The sequence below is a fragment of the Microcaecilia unicolor genome, chromosome 9 (assembly GCF_901765095.1).
Source record: "Microcaecilia unicolor chromosome 9, aMicUni1.1, whole genome shotgun sequence".
NCBI classification, from domain to species: domain Eukaryota; kingdom Metazoa; phylum Chordata; class Amphibia; order Gymnophiona; family Siphonopidae; genus Microcaecilia; species Microcaecilia unicolor.
Genome location: NC_044039.1, coordinates 211,975,441 through 211,991,993, shown reverse-complemented (window position 1 = coordinate 211,991,993; position 16,553 = coordinate 211,975,441). Strand labels below are relative to the sequence as shown.

General features: G+C 46.9%; 1 protein-coding gene across 1 annotated transcript in view; it reads left to right on the top strand.

Annotated features, from left to right (window-relative positions):
• Window positions 1–7,459: 7,459 nt before the first annotated feature.
• The window catches only part of SPATA7 (spermatogenesis associated 7), a 116,367-nt gene continuing 107,273 nt past the window's right edge, over window positions 7,460–16,553 (top strand). Inside the window, exon 1 of the mRNA XM_030214263.1 lies at window positions 7,460–7,571. Coding sequence (XP_030070123.1) covers window positions 7,529–7,571 — 43 coding nt within the window. The 5' untranslated portion in view covers window positions 7,460–7,528. The remainder of the gene's footprint in view (window positions 7,572–16,553) is intronic.

The window sequence follows — 16,553 nt, the reverse complement described above, 5'->3', positions numbered from 1 at the left end:
TCGCGAAATTTAGGTCGACCTTAGAGATGGTTCTCCACGATTTTCAGCGATAATGGAAACCGAGGATGCCACCAAATCCAAGCCCTTTGGTCATGGGAGGAGCCAGCATTCGTAGTGCACTGGTCCCCTTCACATGCCAGGACACCAACCAGGCACCCTAGGGAGCACTGCAGTGGATTTCAGAAATTGCTCCCAGGTGCATAGCTCCCTTACCTTGTGTGCTGAGCCCCCCCCAAACCTGGCAGCTCAGCTGCGGCACTGACACAGATTTTTCTGTGTGGCGCCGGACTGCTTGCACAGGGGCGCTGGGAGTAATGAGAATGCGACTGCCGGAAGAAAGAGCAGCAGAGCACAGCACTGCGTCAATAGCGGCGCGGCATTAGAGTGGACGACTTCCTGACCCGGACCAAAAAAACAATTAAGCAGTTTACCGCAGGTAGGACTCAGACCCATGGGCATAGTTTGACTTTCATTTGGGAGGGCATATTAGCATATTCATTTGTGTGTATATATATATATATATATGCAAATGAATATGCTAATATGGAGGAAGGAAGGAAGGAAGGAAGAAAGAGCTGGCTTTTTTGGGAATAACCATTATGGTTATTTCCAAAAAAGTCAGCTCTTTCTCCCTTCCTTCCTCCTTACCCAGCACTCCCTCTTCCTCTCCAGTAGTGTTTCCCCACCCCCTTTCCCATACCATGCCAGCGTAGACCTTAGAAATGCATAAGCTCTATATGTAGATCCTTCAAGAGGTAGTGTGTTGTGATTTAGGCTCTAAAACCCTTTCTGATGTTTAGGTGCCACCTCAGCAAGGCCAACACACAATCTCTCCACTGCAAAACACTATACACAAACTTGTGCAAAAACACACTCATAACCTTACCAAACCATAACAGCACTAATTCCAAGGACAGGACAAGCTAAAACCATATGCGTGGAAAGGCAGAACTGTAATTACACCAGGCTCTAAAACACCAGTACACTACCTAGTGAAAACAAAACAAAAAGGGCTGCAAATACTACACACTAGCAGAATAATGCACCTTGATCACACATGAAAGACACATGACAAAACAGATATGACACAAGGAACTAGAAATAAAAAAAATATGAAGGCAAAATACTGAACTGGAAAGTTACCTCAAGAAGTCAGACTCAGCATGCAGCAATACTAGAAAAATTGAAACTTACATGCAAAATATCACAGATGCACATTTCCAAAAGCTGACATATTCCAATTAATAAATTCTGAATAAAATACTTTTTTCTACCTTTGTTGTCTGATCATTTAGTTTTTCTATTCGCTTTGGTCCCAGTGTCTTCTGTTTTATGCAGTGTCTTCTTTCCATTTGAAATTTTTTCACTCACAATGTCCACCGGCCTCCTGTGTCCTTATGCATCCTGTCTATCATCTGTAGCCCTGTCCCTATCCTTCCTCCAGTTTCAGTATCTGCCCTTAAATTCAGCAGTTTTCCCTCCATCCATATCCAGCATTTCTCCTCACTCCCCTCCCCTCCCCTCCATCCATGTGCATCTACTTCCACTGTCTTCCCTTCCCTCCATCCACGTCCAGCATTTCTCCTCTCTCCTTTCCACTCCATCCGTTTGCATCTCCTTCCTGTGTCTTTCCTACCCTCCATCCACGTCCAGCATTTCTCCTCTCTCCTTTCCACTCCATCCGTTTGCATCTCCTTCCTGTGTCTTTCCTTCCCTCCATCCTTGTCCAACATTTCTCCTCTTTTCCCTGCCCTCCACTCCATCTATGTCTAGCAATTCTCCTCTCCCCTGCCCTCCCCTCCTCTCCACATCCAGCAATTCTTCTCTCCCCTGCCCTCCCCTCCTCTCCACATCCAGCGATCTCTTCTCTCCCCCTGCCCTCCCCTCCTCTCCATGTCCAGCGATCTCTTCTCTCCCCCTGCCCTCCCCTCCTCTGCATTGAAACTAGAACCAAAGTTATATACCATGATGATTCCAAATATAAAACTTACCCTACCAAACATTCTGAAAGGACAATGTTTGAAGATAAACTTTATATGTAAATTCATTTTTCCAAAGTGCAGAAAATTCTCTAAAATCTTTCTGGCCAAATTTGCCCCTACTTTTCTGCAGCAGTTAACCTAGAAAAGAAGAAGAGGCTGTGGCATTAAACAATATTAAATATTAAAATAAAGGTGCATAATAAAGTACACAAACTTTTTTTCTATAGGACCAGATAGGGGAAAAAGTCATCAGGTCCACCTTTAAGAACAATCCCTTACAAATGGCTGTTAACCCCACACTGTAGAATCGAGTTGCAAACATTAGTGAATGTTCTGGACTGATGTTACCCTTTTAACACCAGGAAAAAGAAAAACCCAAGTGGAATTTACTACTACTACTTATCATTTCTATAGCGCTACTAGACATACGCAGCGCTGTACACTTGAACATGAAGAGACAGTCCGTGCTTGACAGAGCTTACAATCTAATTAGGACAGACAAACAGGACAAATAAAGGATGACAAGGAGTAGCAAGATTCTGTGCAGAATCCCAGAGAGTAGCAAGATTCCGGAATCCCAAAGTGTAGCAAGATTCTGTGCAGAAAGAGTAGCAAGATTCCGGAATCCCAAAAACTACTACTTATCATTTCTATAGCGCTACTAGACGTACGCAGCATTGTATACTTGAACATGAAGAGACAGTCCCTGCTCAACAGAGCTTACAATCTAATTAGGACAGACAAACAGGACAAACAAGAGATAAGGGACCCACTTTCTTTTAACCTGAAGGTTATAGATAAAGGATCCCTTTTACAAAGGTGCGTAAGGGCGTACACGCGTGCAAGAACGGAATTCTTTGACCTATTTCACAAAAAACTAAGCTTGATTGTCAGTTAAACCAGAATATAGAACATCACTGTGAAGACTCAGAACTCTTGAACCAAAATCTTCTTTAATGCAAAATCAAACAAAAGAAATTACGTATAGTTCTGAAGTGTTGAACAAGAGTTTCTGCCCAGCAGACTGGAGAGTCTGTTCTCAACCAGCTCACTCTGGCCCTGATGCTCAGAAGTAAACACAGGTGCTAGAGGCCATTAGCGATGGACTAGCACCCACGTTTTTCTATGCAGCATTCCCAGAGGCCCTCACCATGGGAAACAATGAGCACAGGAAGGGACAACGCAAGTAGCATTAAAATCAGAATTAAGTTAGGCGATCTCCTATTCCCACTCATGCACAGAAAACGGTGCAATTAAGTAGGACGCCCTTACTGCAGGAAACCCTACGCCAGCTCAGAGCTGGCATTAGGGTTTCTGAAGATGCGCTGGTGTTGAGCAGTCATGTTTAAACATAGGAGCCAGCTGCTGCTGCTGCTTTATTAGGTGTGTTTGCTTTGCTTTTGGGCAAGAACTGTTCTCTCATTCCAGAGGTAACTGTTGTGATTTATGGCTGGTTTGTTGTACATTGCAGAAACCTTTTCTGCTTAATGGCCTGGGGTTGATTTTTGACTCTTTCCACATGTACAAAGACTAGGGGACACTCAAGGATGTTACATGGAAATACTTTTAAAACAAATAGGAGGAACTAGTTTTTCACTCAACAAATAGTTAAGCTCTGGAACTCTTTGACGGAGGATGTTGTAATAGCGGTTAGCGTATCTCGGTTTTAAAAAGGTTTGGACAAGTTCCTGGAGGAAAAGTCCATAGTTTGCTATTGAGACAGACATGGGAAAGCAACTGCTTGCCCTAGGATTGGAAGCATGGAATATTGCTACTAAATGGGTTTCTGCCAGGCTTGACCACTGTTTGGAATGAGGATACTGGGCTACATGGACCATTGGTCTGACCCAGTAACGCTACTCTTATGTTCTTATGTTGATGGTGACTTTTTGGCAACTTATTAGCTCCTGCTACTCCTGAGTTGCACAAGCTGTAGTTTTGCTGAAAATACAGAGAAGATTGGAGAACATCTTGAGAGTTCTCCAGAAGTTGGATAAATCCATTGAGAAATCCACAAAAGAAATATCTGCTCTAGTGAGTACGTTTTATGATTTATCTATGGTTGATACAAGAAAGGAGTTTTCTGATCAGATTGGCTCTATTAAATCTGATGTTAAAGCCTTGCAAGATATCTCTTCTGCTTTAATTAAGGATAAAAATGTGGTTCATGGGAAGATAGAAGAGATGGAAAACTTTAATAGAAGGTTGAACTTCCGCCTGCTGAATTTCCCTAAAGCCCCTGAGATTTCACCAGTTGATTGCTTCAAAAAATATTTACTAAAGGTTTTGAAATTTCCCCTGGAATCAATACCTCCTTTAAACAAAATATATACCTTCTAAGTCTTCTGGTGACCCAAGTGAGGCTGTGTGTTACAAGAGGAACAACACGTGAATTTGGATGTGTCAGCACTATTAGAATCTTCTTTGAATGAAAATTTTGAGCATATGACTGTGATAGCCTTGTTTGGTCTGAATAAGATCTTAATGCAGTTATGAGACTATACTTTCGTAACTCAGAGACTCCTTTCTGTGGGAAGAAGGTTTGGATCTACCTGGATGTGACTAAACAAACTCAAGATTGCAGGAGATATACTGAAGGACTGAGGAGTTGGATGTCTAGAGTCACTGTCTTTAGTTCAGTGTTTCTCTATTTCCACCTGCTAGTAGGCGGATACAACCCACCAGTTCCTGGATTCATCTGCTGCAGAGGATAAGGAAGTACTGTCTTTGGGCGCATTGGTTTTGCTAGCTTATCCCTGCAAATGCTTTGTCATAAGTACATAAGTATTGCCACACTGGGACAGACGAAAGGTCCATGAAGCCCAGCGTCCTGTTTCCAACAGTGGCCAATCCAGGTCACAAATACCTGGCAAGATCCCCAAAAATTTCAATACATTTTATGCTGCTTATCCCAGAAATAAGCAGTGCATTTTCCCCAAGTCATTTTAATAATGGTCTATGGACTTTTCCTTTAGGAAGCCGTCTAAACCTTTTTAAAACCCCGCTAAGCTAGCTGCCCACATTCTTTTGCAACGAATTCCAGAGTTTAATTACATGTTGAATGAAGAAAAATTTTCCCTGATTCATTTTAAATTTACTACATTGTAGCTTCATCACATGCCCCCTAGTCCTAGTAGTTTTGGAAAGAGTAAACAAACGATTCATGTCTACCTGTTCCACTCCACTCATTATTTTATAGACCTCTATCATATCTCCCCTCAGCCATCTTTTCTCCAAACTGAACAGCCCTAGCCACTTCAGCCTTTCCTCATAGGGAAGTCATCCCATCCCCTTTATCATTTTCGTCGCCCTTCTCTGTACCTTTTCTAATTCCACTATATATTTTTTGAGATGCGGTGACCAGAATTGAACACAATATTCGAGGTGTGATCGCAACATGGACCGATACAATGGCATTACAACGTCCTCGTTTTTTTTTTCCATTCCTTTCCTAATAATACCTAACATTTTATTTGCTTTCTTAGCCACTGCTGAACACTGAGCAGAGGGTTTCAACGTATCATCAACGCCGCTGCCTAGATCCCTTTCTTGGTCAGTGACTCCTAACGTGGAACCTTGCATTACTTACCTATAATTCGGGTTCCTCTTTCCCACATGTATCACTTTGCACTTGCTCACATTAAACGTCATCTGCCATTTAGATGCTATTTAGTCAAATATACTGGAGTGAATGCCTTCGTTGATAAAGAGGTTCACTACTGGATAGCCCCAGCAAGTGATATAGTTAAAGTGTGGGGTATTTCACATTATTGGCCTTTCTTTAGCTTTGTTTTCCCTTATTTGACCTCCTTGTCAAATTGCAACTCCCCCCCCCCCCTTGATATTGTGGTCTATGAAGGATTGCTTATTTTCTTTTGGATATCTGATGTTGTCTTTTGATTGTTCCACTTTTTTGGTTACATATGTGTTGTTCCGTTTTCTAAGTATTTGATACTTTTTTTTCTTTCACACAGTGCTTGTGGAACCCTATGCTTCTTCTTACGTTTGTTGTTGTTGTTTAGTTGTATTGGAAAAGAGACGGATGAGGGGAGATATGATTGAGGTCTGCAAAATCCTGAATGGTGTGGAACAAGTAGAAGTAAATCGGTTTTTTACTCGTTCCAAAAGTACAAAGACTAGGGGAGGACACTCAAGGAAGTTGCACGGTAATACTTTTAAAACAAAGAGGAGGCAATATTTTTTCACTCAACGAATGTCTAGACTCTGGAACTCTTTGCCAGAGGATGTGGTAACAACAATTAGTATATCCGGGTTTAAAAAAGGTTTGGAGAAGTTCCTTGAGGAAAAGTCCATAGCCTGCTATTGAGAAGACATGGGGAAGCAACTGCTTGCCCCAGGTTTGGTAGCAAGGAATGTTGCTACTAAGTGGGTTTCTGCAAGGTACTTGTGACCTGGCTTGGCCACTGTTTGGAATGAGGATACTGGGCTAGATGGGTGAGAAGAAATCCGCCAGAAGACGGAGAACTCAAAATGCCCCACGATAATCAAGAAAACAAAAGAGAGAGTGGGAAGGTGACCAAGGATACCAAAGACTGGAAGACAGTGGCGTAGCTACAGGTGGGCCTAGGTGGGCCGGGGCCCACCCACTTAGGGCTCAGGCCCACCCAACAGTACCACATGTTTAGCAGTAGCTAGTGGGGATCCCAAGCTCCAGCAACTGAAAACTTCCCCCTGATGGTAACAAAAACACTGCTCTCCACGATACTGGCACCTGCGCATGCTCAGTTTTCAGCACATGCCTGCTGCAGACTGCCAGAGTGGAGAGAAGCATTTTCCCACCAGTTGAGATATGTTTTTGGTGGGAGGGGGAGAACGCTTGGTGCCCACCCACTTCTTGCCTAGGCCCACCCAAAATCTACTGTCTGGCTACGCCCCTGAAGATGTATGTTCATAGAAGAGTTTATAATACACTCTTCTATAAACATACATCTTCCAGTCTTTGGTATCCTTGGTCACCTTCCCACTCTCTCTTTTGTTTTACTGGGCTAGATGGACCATAGGTATGACCCAGTATGGCTACTCTTATGTATTGCTTTTATTTAGCATTTTGAATTCTCCCTGAGCAGAGATATCTTGCAGCCACACAAGTGTGAAGCGACTGCCTCAGGTCAAGAAGACCGTGTGGCTGGAAGATTATGAGGCATATTTTCAAAGCACACACAGAGGCATATTTTCAAAGCACTTTGGGAGGCTAAGTTCCATAGGTTTCTATGGAACTTTGGAAGGCTAAGTGCTTTGAAAATATGCCTCCTTCTGTCCAAGAGCAGCATTCTCTGCAAGCTCAAACCCCGATTAACTTCCCGCTTCCCTCCACCACCACGGGTTGCTTCCGCCCGTTACCCTGGCAACAGGCGCAGCGGTTTCCTAGGCAGCGGCCCGCGCTGCTCCCCGGACGTGTCGGTAATGCGTATGACGTCAGAGGAGCCAGGTGCTGCTCCAGTAGTCGCGCGCTGGCCTCGAGATGGCGCCGGGCAGGTGCTGCTGGGCCGCGCGCTGAGGGTGTCACGAGGAGACCGAGGTGGAACATGAGGCTGACGGAGGACGCGATGGACGGGCGGAGAAGCAGAGGTAGGAGGAGAGAGCGGCACGTCGGAAACCGTTTCAGCTTGATGCTCTCCGCCGGATGTCCAGCGGCGGCTACTCATTCCCCCCCCCCCCCACTGCAGTAGGGAGGCCTGGGTTAAGACGGGGCCCCTTAATCCTATGCAAATAGACGAAGAAGAACCGTTATCTGGAAATTGACGCCTTGCGCGGGTAACTCGTTTCCTGTTGGGTTCTTGCCTTATTCCCAGGGCCGGTCTTAGCAAGTGCGGGGCCTTATGCAGACCCCACCCTAGCTCCACCCCATTGATAAGATTATTCCATTTTTAGAACATTTTTTTATTTACGAAATTTCAAATAAAGACAAATGAAGCTAAACTTGTACAAAAAAAACTGATTGAAATAATAAGCACAATGCTATCATGAAACCTCCCCTCCCCAGAAATTATTCAGTTCAAGTCCACTACAATTAGTAGCGGGCCCAAGCCGGGGGTGGATGCTGCGCCGGTGGTGGCGGGAGCGGAGTGGCCGAGCCGCGGGAATGGGGATCATCTCAGGCGACTAAGGTCGGAGCGGAGGCACGAGCGAGGCAGAGTTGAGGCGCTGCGTGGGGCCCCCTTAGGCGCGGGGCCCTATGCGGTCGCCTTGGTTACCTCTGCCTAAGACCGGCCCTGCTTATTCCTGACGACCTTTTCCATCCTTTGGAGCCAGTTAGCATAAAATATACTTATATAAACCAGTGCTTTTTGAAATGGTATTTACAACCCCTTCCAGTGTAGCCTAGCCAGAGTTTAATTTTTAGATGGGCCTGGAGGTGGACTGGGTGGGCAAAGGAGGCCTCGCATTTCCTCTCCACCCGCTACCGACAGCCCCCTGCACATGGTCAGTTCTGGTCATTTTTACTAACTTGAAGCGCCGTTCTCCCTCCAGCACCGGCGAGTCCCATAGCCAGCCTTCCGCCAGCGCGCGTCGTCGGGGCCTCTTCTCAGGCGCGTCCCGCCTACTCTGCGACTTCCTGTTTTCCGCAAAGGTGGGACGCAGGAAGTTGCAGAGTAGGCGGGACGCGCCTGAGAAGAGGCCCCGACGACGCGCGGAAGGCTGGCTATGGGAATCGCCGGTGCTGGAAGGGAGAATGGCGCTTCAGGGCAGTAAAAGTGAGCAGACCACGTGGACGGGGAGAGTGGGCAGAAGAGGCTGGGCGGGCCTGGAGCAAAAGTGGCTGGGCCCGGGCCCGTCCAGGCCCACCCGTGGCTACGCCCCTGAGTTACACACTCCTTTTCACCACAGATGGCTGAGTGCTTCAACCCTGTCCCGCAAACCCTGCTTCCGTGAGGCCACTAGTTCATGGCATTTCAAGGGGAGGGAGATAAGCGAGGATTAAGATAATATTTTCATTTGCTGCTGGTTCAGTTCTTTATTCCCTGTTTACTCCCATTGCTGAGAATAAGAGTATATTTGAAATACCCAGCAGGCATGCCCAGTGTTTGTTCCATGCCAGAGGTGTTTCACATGTAAGTAGATGCTTGGGGGGGGGGGGGGCAGAGAAATTCTATTTTTTTGTTTGGTGGTGCCCAAGCTCCCCCCCAACCCTTCCATACCATTTTAGTCCCCTCCTACAGCAGCCAACACATCTCTCCTTGCCTCTGTCCCTCTCAACCCCCCCCCCCCCAATGATGTCAAGCATTTCTCTCGTCCCCTATTTCCTTCACATCTTATCTCAACCCCCCCCCCCCCCATGGTCTTCAGCATCTCTCCCCTTCCATTGCCCTCCCTTCAGCATCTGTATAGTTCTCTCCTCACTATGCCTGTGGTGTCCATTATTCAATCCCCCCTGTGGTGTTCAACATTCCCCCCCTCCCCCATCGCTCTCCTTTCCTCCCTCTCAACCCCTGAGATTAGCACTGAATCTGACAGACTGGGATACAGTAATAATGCTTGCTTCAACACTTGTTCTAAAGAGAGCCTCCTTTTGGAACTCACAAGGTGTGTTGTGTTATGTACTAGCCCAAACAAAAAAACAGCACCACGGGCCTTTAAAATGGAACAAAGTTCTTTAATGAATGAGCCTTGACCCGACACGGGCCGTGTTTCGGTGACTAGCACCTGCGTCAGGGGTCACAGTGATGACGTGGAAAACTTGGGGAATAACTCGAATATTTTCATCTACAATATTCCTTACCCCACGTCTCACGTAGCAAAAGTTATAAAGCACCAAGGCACCTTCACTTTCTGTATCCAAATGGATACAGAAAGTGAAGGTGCCTTGGTGCTTTATAACTTTTGCTACGTGAGACGTGGGGTAAGGAATATTGTAGATGAAAATATTCGAGTTATTCCCCAAGTTTTCCACGTCATCACTGTGACCCCTGACGCAGGTGCTAGTCACCGAAACACGGCCCGTGTCGGGTCAAGGCTCATTCATTAAAGAACTTTGTTCCATTTTAAAGGCCCGTGGTGCTGTTTTTTTGTTTGGACTTTAGTTTGTACTTTGTTCCCTCTCTTTTGTTATACCCGTGTTATGTACTAGCAACATATCAAGATGCACTTGGAAAAATTTTTAACCATGTTGGTGGTACAGTAATTGGGATAATTTCCTCATCTTTACACCACATTTTCTTGGTCTCTAATTGTATTGGTTGATACTTGAGGATCTTTCTCCACACATGTGGGGGGTTGATCCAGAAAGCTGTGCAGTAGAGCCGCTGACCACATGGCTTCTACAGCAAGCTTTCTACAAACAAAAATTGTCTGAGGAATTCAGTATTGAATAAGCATGCAAAGCTGCATCTCATTGCAAAATGTCACTCTGTGAGTGGGTAAGTGTTAATTGGCTCAAGCATTCACAGGTAGGGTGGCATTTTCACATGCCACTGGTACATTTTTTTAGATTGGCTCAGGAAGCAGCCTCAAAGGCACCCATTGCATCTCGACCCCTGATATATTAAAAAAAAAAAAAATGGCCTGGTTTCTAGCAGCACTCCCCTACCCTGACTTTGTAAAAACATCATCTGTTGTCTAGTGGCATCCCAACCCCACCCCCTGACTTAAAAACAAAAACCCAAAATTAAACTTTCGCTGTGTCTAGTTGGCAGCCCGAGACTCATGTACCTTTATAGAGACAGGAGTGTTGCCTACCCACTCCTTCCTTGGGGCTGTCATCTTTAAAAATGGCAGTGCCTGACCCCACACAGTGCATCAGGAGATGCATCGGAACAGGGTCAGCCTTCCAAATAAAGAATTTTCTCTCCTTATTTGGTAGTTTCCACCTAGACTACCAAATAAAGGGAAAGAGTCCCTTATTTTGGAAGGTCAACCCTGCTTGGTGCGTCCCAGTATGCACTACACCTGATCAGGCCCTGTCATGTTGAAAGATAGTGGCTTGATTGCTGGTTTAGGAGCTCTTGTACTAAGCTGTGTTAGGCGCTAAAGCATGCCAGACCAGTGATGTGATCGAGGGATATCCCAATTTTGAGGTGGAGCCTGATAATGTTGCACCACTTATTATCCAAGAGTGTGGGATACTTAGAAGCTTTCTTATAGTCAGTGCTATTTTGAGATTTCTATTTTTCCTACAGAAAATCGTAATAGCTTTTATTCATTACCAACTGTCTACATATGTTTCTCTCTTGCCAAATATTAAATTCTATATCTATATTAATAATTCTCACCTCCAATTCTGAAGCTCACAGCTTGGCAGGGAAACACTCGAGCCCTGTACTGTTGTAGCCTGTCAGCCACCACTCACTCTCACTCATACACCCGCCCTCAGCCACGCCCCCCCAGCCACGCCCCTTCCGAACATAATTCGCTACCTGAAAGTTTTCTATTGAGGCCCCCAAGCTCCAGCCACTTCCGTCAAGGGTTCGTAACTTCATGGTGGTGAAGCCTCTCCACTCACCATGTCTGTCTGTCACGCCCTCGTGTCGAACGTCATGACGTCGCGGGCGGAGCAATGTCGACGAACGATGAATGACACGAACGCCACGGAAAGGGGGGAGTTGCAATTCCCACCAACGAGGAACGACACGAACGCAACGGAAAGGGGGGAGTAAGTTTCCCTACTCCTCCCCCTGCATCACAATCACCTCAGTGCGCCGACGAAACAAAAATGGCGCCCAACATGACCGTTCCCAACCGCCACAAAACGCGACCTCAAACGCCAGAGGAGGAGCACCTTCACAGTCAAAAGGTCTGCTGGCTGCCTGCAGTGCCGTCGTGCTTCTACAAAACAGCTGATCCTCTTTCGCCAGGTATGTTCGGTGGGTGGCCGGACGCGGAGGGGGGAGCGGCGCTATTGACGATCTGTGTGGGGTGGGAAAGGGGGTGCAGTGAGTACGCACACCGCAAACGTTCCTGTGCAATCCCCTTGCTAGCGCCCATTTCATTTCAGCCTGAAATGGGCATCTTTTACTAGTGATCATATATTCTGTCTACATTTATTGCAGTGAACAGCATATAAACTGTAGATAAGTAAATAATGTGGTGGTGGTTTGCAGGATATTTGGGTCTCTTTTTGGTCTTAATTCTAGTGGTCTGAACAAATGATTTTTGAAGTTTGCTAAATGTTGATGGAGCAATGTTAAGTGAGCCAAAAGTTGGGTATTCCATCAGGGCCAGGGGTTGATCTCAGTCTAGTTTTCCAATTAGCTGTTAGTTCAGGCCGTTCCATAATTTGGATGTTTGCCTTTTCTGTTTCCTCCTGTCTGATTTCTCTATTGTGCTTTTCAGATCCTCATGTAATCGTCTCAGAATGTTTTCTGTTTTAGCTTTAGTTGACGGTTCTTTAATTGTACTGATGTTGAAAAGCCTATTATATAGCATTGTATTTGGTGGGTATAGATCACTCATTTTGTGTACATAGCACTTGGCAATCCCCTCAGGGTATGCTTGCCAGTATAGAGAATATGTTATAGAGTTAAAATAGAATGAAACTATGATGTCAGTGCATGGAGACTACAATCAAAAACAAAAGGTAACTGTATCTGTGCAGTTCTCTAGAGATCGCATTATAATGTACAAATAATAGAAGTTCCCCAAAACTCTAGAGAGAACTTTGTAATGAGAAAACAAATTTGTCAATAACTTTTATCATAAAGAAAATAAGATTAATACTGAGCCCATCTGTAGAAACCAGAATTATATTTCCTTAGCGCCAGCAGCAGATGAATCCAGAGACTTGTGGGTTGTGTTCATCAACCAGCAGGTAGAGATAGAGAACACTGAACTGAAGTGGTATATGGGATGTCATGCTCCTAGCTCAGCCAGTATTCTGTGATCTCTATCTCCAGCAGACGGATGGACGTCTTCCCTTAGCTTGCTCCTGTTCTGGTCTAGTTCAGTGTAGCCTGGGGTGTGCGACTGCACTTTGCCGTCTTTGGGGAGCTGCACCTCGTCACCCCAGGTCCCTCTCCCACCCTCCCTCCCTCCTCTTGCTTGGCTCCTTTCTGTTTCCTCATGTAAAAACAAAACAAAACAAAAAAAAAGCAATACAAAAAACAGGGGACAGAGAACAATCTGCAGGAGTAATTCTCTGTTGGCAGATTTTATTGCGCAATTGTATGTTCCCTGTCAGGAATCTGAAATTCAATTCCTGTGCAAGAGATTGATAGAGGTGAGCGAGTAATCGGGCTCCTGCGATCTCTCAGTTGGGTATCAATTTGCCCAAATGCCGCCTGTCTCCCTCGCAGTCTCTAGAGTACCTGGAAGTAATTTTCAATACTCGGGACGGAACAGTGTCCCTTCCAGTGGCCTGCAGATGGAGGCTACAGAGTCAGTTGGAGGTTCTGTTGCGGATTCTGGCTCCAAGGGCGTGTTTTGGGCTCCATGGTGGCCACGTTGGATGTGGTACCATGGGCCAGGAGCAGTGTTGCCAGGTGGGCGGTTTTACCGCCCAATTGGGCGGCTTTCCGCGACCCGCCGCAGGAAATTTTTGCCCGCGGCGGGTTGCGGTTTTTTGGGCTTTTTTTTTATTTTGGGCGGTTTTCCGGCGGTTTTTTCGGCCGCGGGGGGCGGGGTTAGTGACGTTTTGGGTGGGGTTACATGACGTTTTGGGCGGAGTTACTGATGTTATGGGCGGGGCCGGTGACGGGGGAGGCGGGGCCGGTGACGGGGAGGCGGGGCCGATGACGGCGGGGGCGGGGTTGATGACGGCGGGGGTGGGGTTGATGACGGCGGGGGTGGGGTTGATGACGCGGGGGTGGGGGTGTCAGGGGCGGGGTTTGAGTTTGGGCGGGTTTTGGGCTGTTTTTACGCTGGATTGGGTGGGAAAAAAATTTTCCACCTGGCAACAGTGGCCAGGAGCCATATGTGCCTGCTTCAGTTGACCATGCACAGCTGGTGGTCTCCTCTTTTAGAGGATTGCCAGGTTTGCCTCTCGTGGATGGCGCACACCACGTTTGGCATGTGATGGTGGATGGCATTGGAGAACTTGCAACGGAGTATGCCGCTGTCGACTCCAGCATAGATAGTGGTGACTACCGATGCCAGCCTTTTGGACTGGGGGGGGGGGGGGCTCATTGCCTCTGGCGGACTAAGCAGGGAGTGTGGTCCCTGGTGGAGGCCTCCTGGTCGATCAACCGGCTGGAGTTATGAGCAATTTGGTTGGCTCTTCGGGAGTTTGTTACTCTCCTTCCGGACCAGCCGGTTCGGGTTCTCTCAGACAGTGCGACAGCAGTAGCATATGTAAACCGGCAGGGGGGCACCAAGAGTGCTCCTCTGGCAAAGGAGTCTTCTCTGCTATGCCTCTGGGCAGAGCAACACCTGTCCCTTCTCTCAGCAGTGCACATAGCGGGCTCGCTAAATGTGCAAGCGGGCTTTCTTAGTTGGACCATGCTGGATCGTGAGCGCTCCTTGCAAGCATTTTCTCTGATCATGTGGTGCTGGGGGATCCCAGTGATCTATCTTATGGTCCACAGGGCCAATGCGAAAGCCTGCTTTAGCAGGGGAAGGGAGTTCGGGTCCAAGGGGATCGATGTGCTTCTCCATCACTGGCTCTTGTCCTTCCTTTATGTATTCCCACCGTGGCCCCTGGTGGGATGGATCATAGGGTGCATTGTGAGACACCTGGGACCAGTTATTCTGGTGGCCCCAAACTGGCCCAAGTGCCTGTGGTATGCAGATCTGATCCACTTGATGATTGACGACCCCCTGCATCATCTCCCTGCTCAGTGGGTCTGCTGGTGCAGGAGTCTGTTGCCATGGAGGATCGCTCCCCCTTTGGTCTTACAGCCTGGCTCTTGCGATGAGGCAGGGGGCACTAGAGGAAGAAGGGTTACCCGGATAAAGTGATTACTACAATGCTGCAGGCACTCAAGTGTAGAGAACCTTTGGAGACGTGGTGCTCGTCGGCTGGTATTGCGACAGCTTCAGCTTCTGTGCCTTCCATTTTGGCCTTCTTGCAGGATGGCCTCGGTCAACCCTTGTTGCTGAGTTCTTTGAAGGTCCAAGTGGCGGCGCTGGCCTGCTGCAGGGATCACCTTCAGAGTTCCTCCCTGGTATCTCACCTGGATGTTGTGCATTTTCTCTGGGCATGAACCACCTTCATCCAATGCGCCTGCCCATTCTTCCAACGTAGAATCTAAACCTGATTCAACGGGTGCTGCAGAGACCTCCCTTTGAGCCTCTGGACCGTTTGTTCTTGAAAGATCTTACGTTGAAAACGGTCTTTTTGGTGGCCATCGCTTCAGCTAAGTGAATGTCGGAACTGCAGGCTTTGTCAGGGATCCCTTTCTCCGGTTTACAGAAGTGGGGGTATGTATTAGGATGGTCCCCTCCTTGCCTAAGGCAGTATCACATTTTCATTTGAATCAGCTGCTTTCTTCCAGCTTTTCGCAGGGAGGACTATCCTTCTGAGTTCAGAGCATTGCGGTGCCTGGACGTGCGAAGCATTCTTATCCATTACTTGGAGGTCACCAATGACTTCAATCGCCAAGTCCTGTTTGGTTTCTTTGGAAGAGATCTGCAGATCAGCCACGTGGTCTTCGGTGCATACTTTTTCTAAGCATTACCAGTTACCAGATGTGGCAGCTCGTCAGGACGGAGCCTTTGGGTCGTTGGTCCTGGCCGCTGGGGTAGTAGTGCCCTGCGCCACTTGATTGCTTTGGTACATCCCACAAGTCTCTGGATTTATCTGTGGGATGCTATTAAAGGTAAAATTAGTCCTTACCGAATAATTTTCTTTCCATTAGTCCCAACAGATCAATCCAGAGGCCCGCCCTTTGAGTCTCTGGCAAGTGTTGTTCTCCGTTTCTGTCATTTCCTTTGTTGAGCATCATGTTTCTTCGTTTGTTCTTTTATTCTTAAAAAACAAAAAAGAACAGGAACATATGGGCTATATGCGTTTCCTCCCGCAGCAACAGTTGAGGTGCCTATTTGGGCTTACTTGAGGCAGGAGAGGCATTTCTGGTTGGATTTCCTATTTTTGTCCACTGCTTTGGTAGGGACAGTACTGAGGCTGAGTCAGCTGCATGTAACCACATATAGCAGACCTCTGAAGTTCTCTTATCTCCACCTGCTGGCAGAGGGTCATAACCCACAAGCTTCTGTATTGATTTGTTGGGACTGATGGAAAGAAAACGATCAGGTAAGGACTAATTTTACCTTCCCCCTCCCAGGTGCTCAAAATCATAAATTCTCGTTATGTAGCTTCCCACTATTCCAGAACCTGTGGGATGGTTATGTCCATCAACCAGCAGATGGAGATAGAGAACTGAAAACTGAATTAAGACATCTTGGTATCCGGTCCAGCTCCTCAGTATTTTCTATCTCAAGCAGGTAGATGGGCACACTTTTCAGCCTCTGGTTCTGAGCTTTGCTGGTGGCTTGAGTCCATGCCACTGAGTCATCTGGGTCTGAAGAATCTACCCATCCCCCCGCTTCCCCTTCTCGGTTGGCCTGCCTACAGGGACAAGGAAGGTATAGCTTCTAGTGAAAAAAATGTGAGCTAAATCCAAATAAGTAATAAATCATAGCCTAATATTGGTGGCTTTACAATTTTTATCTGCAGTTATA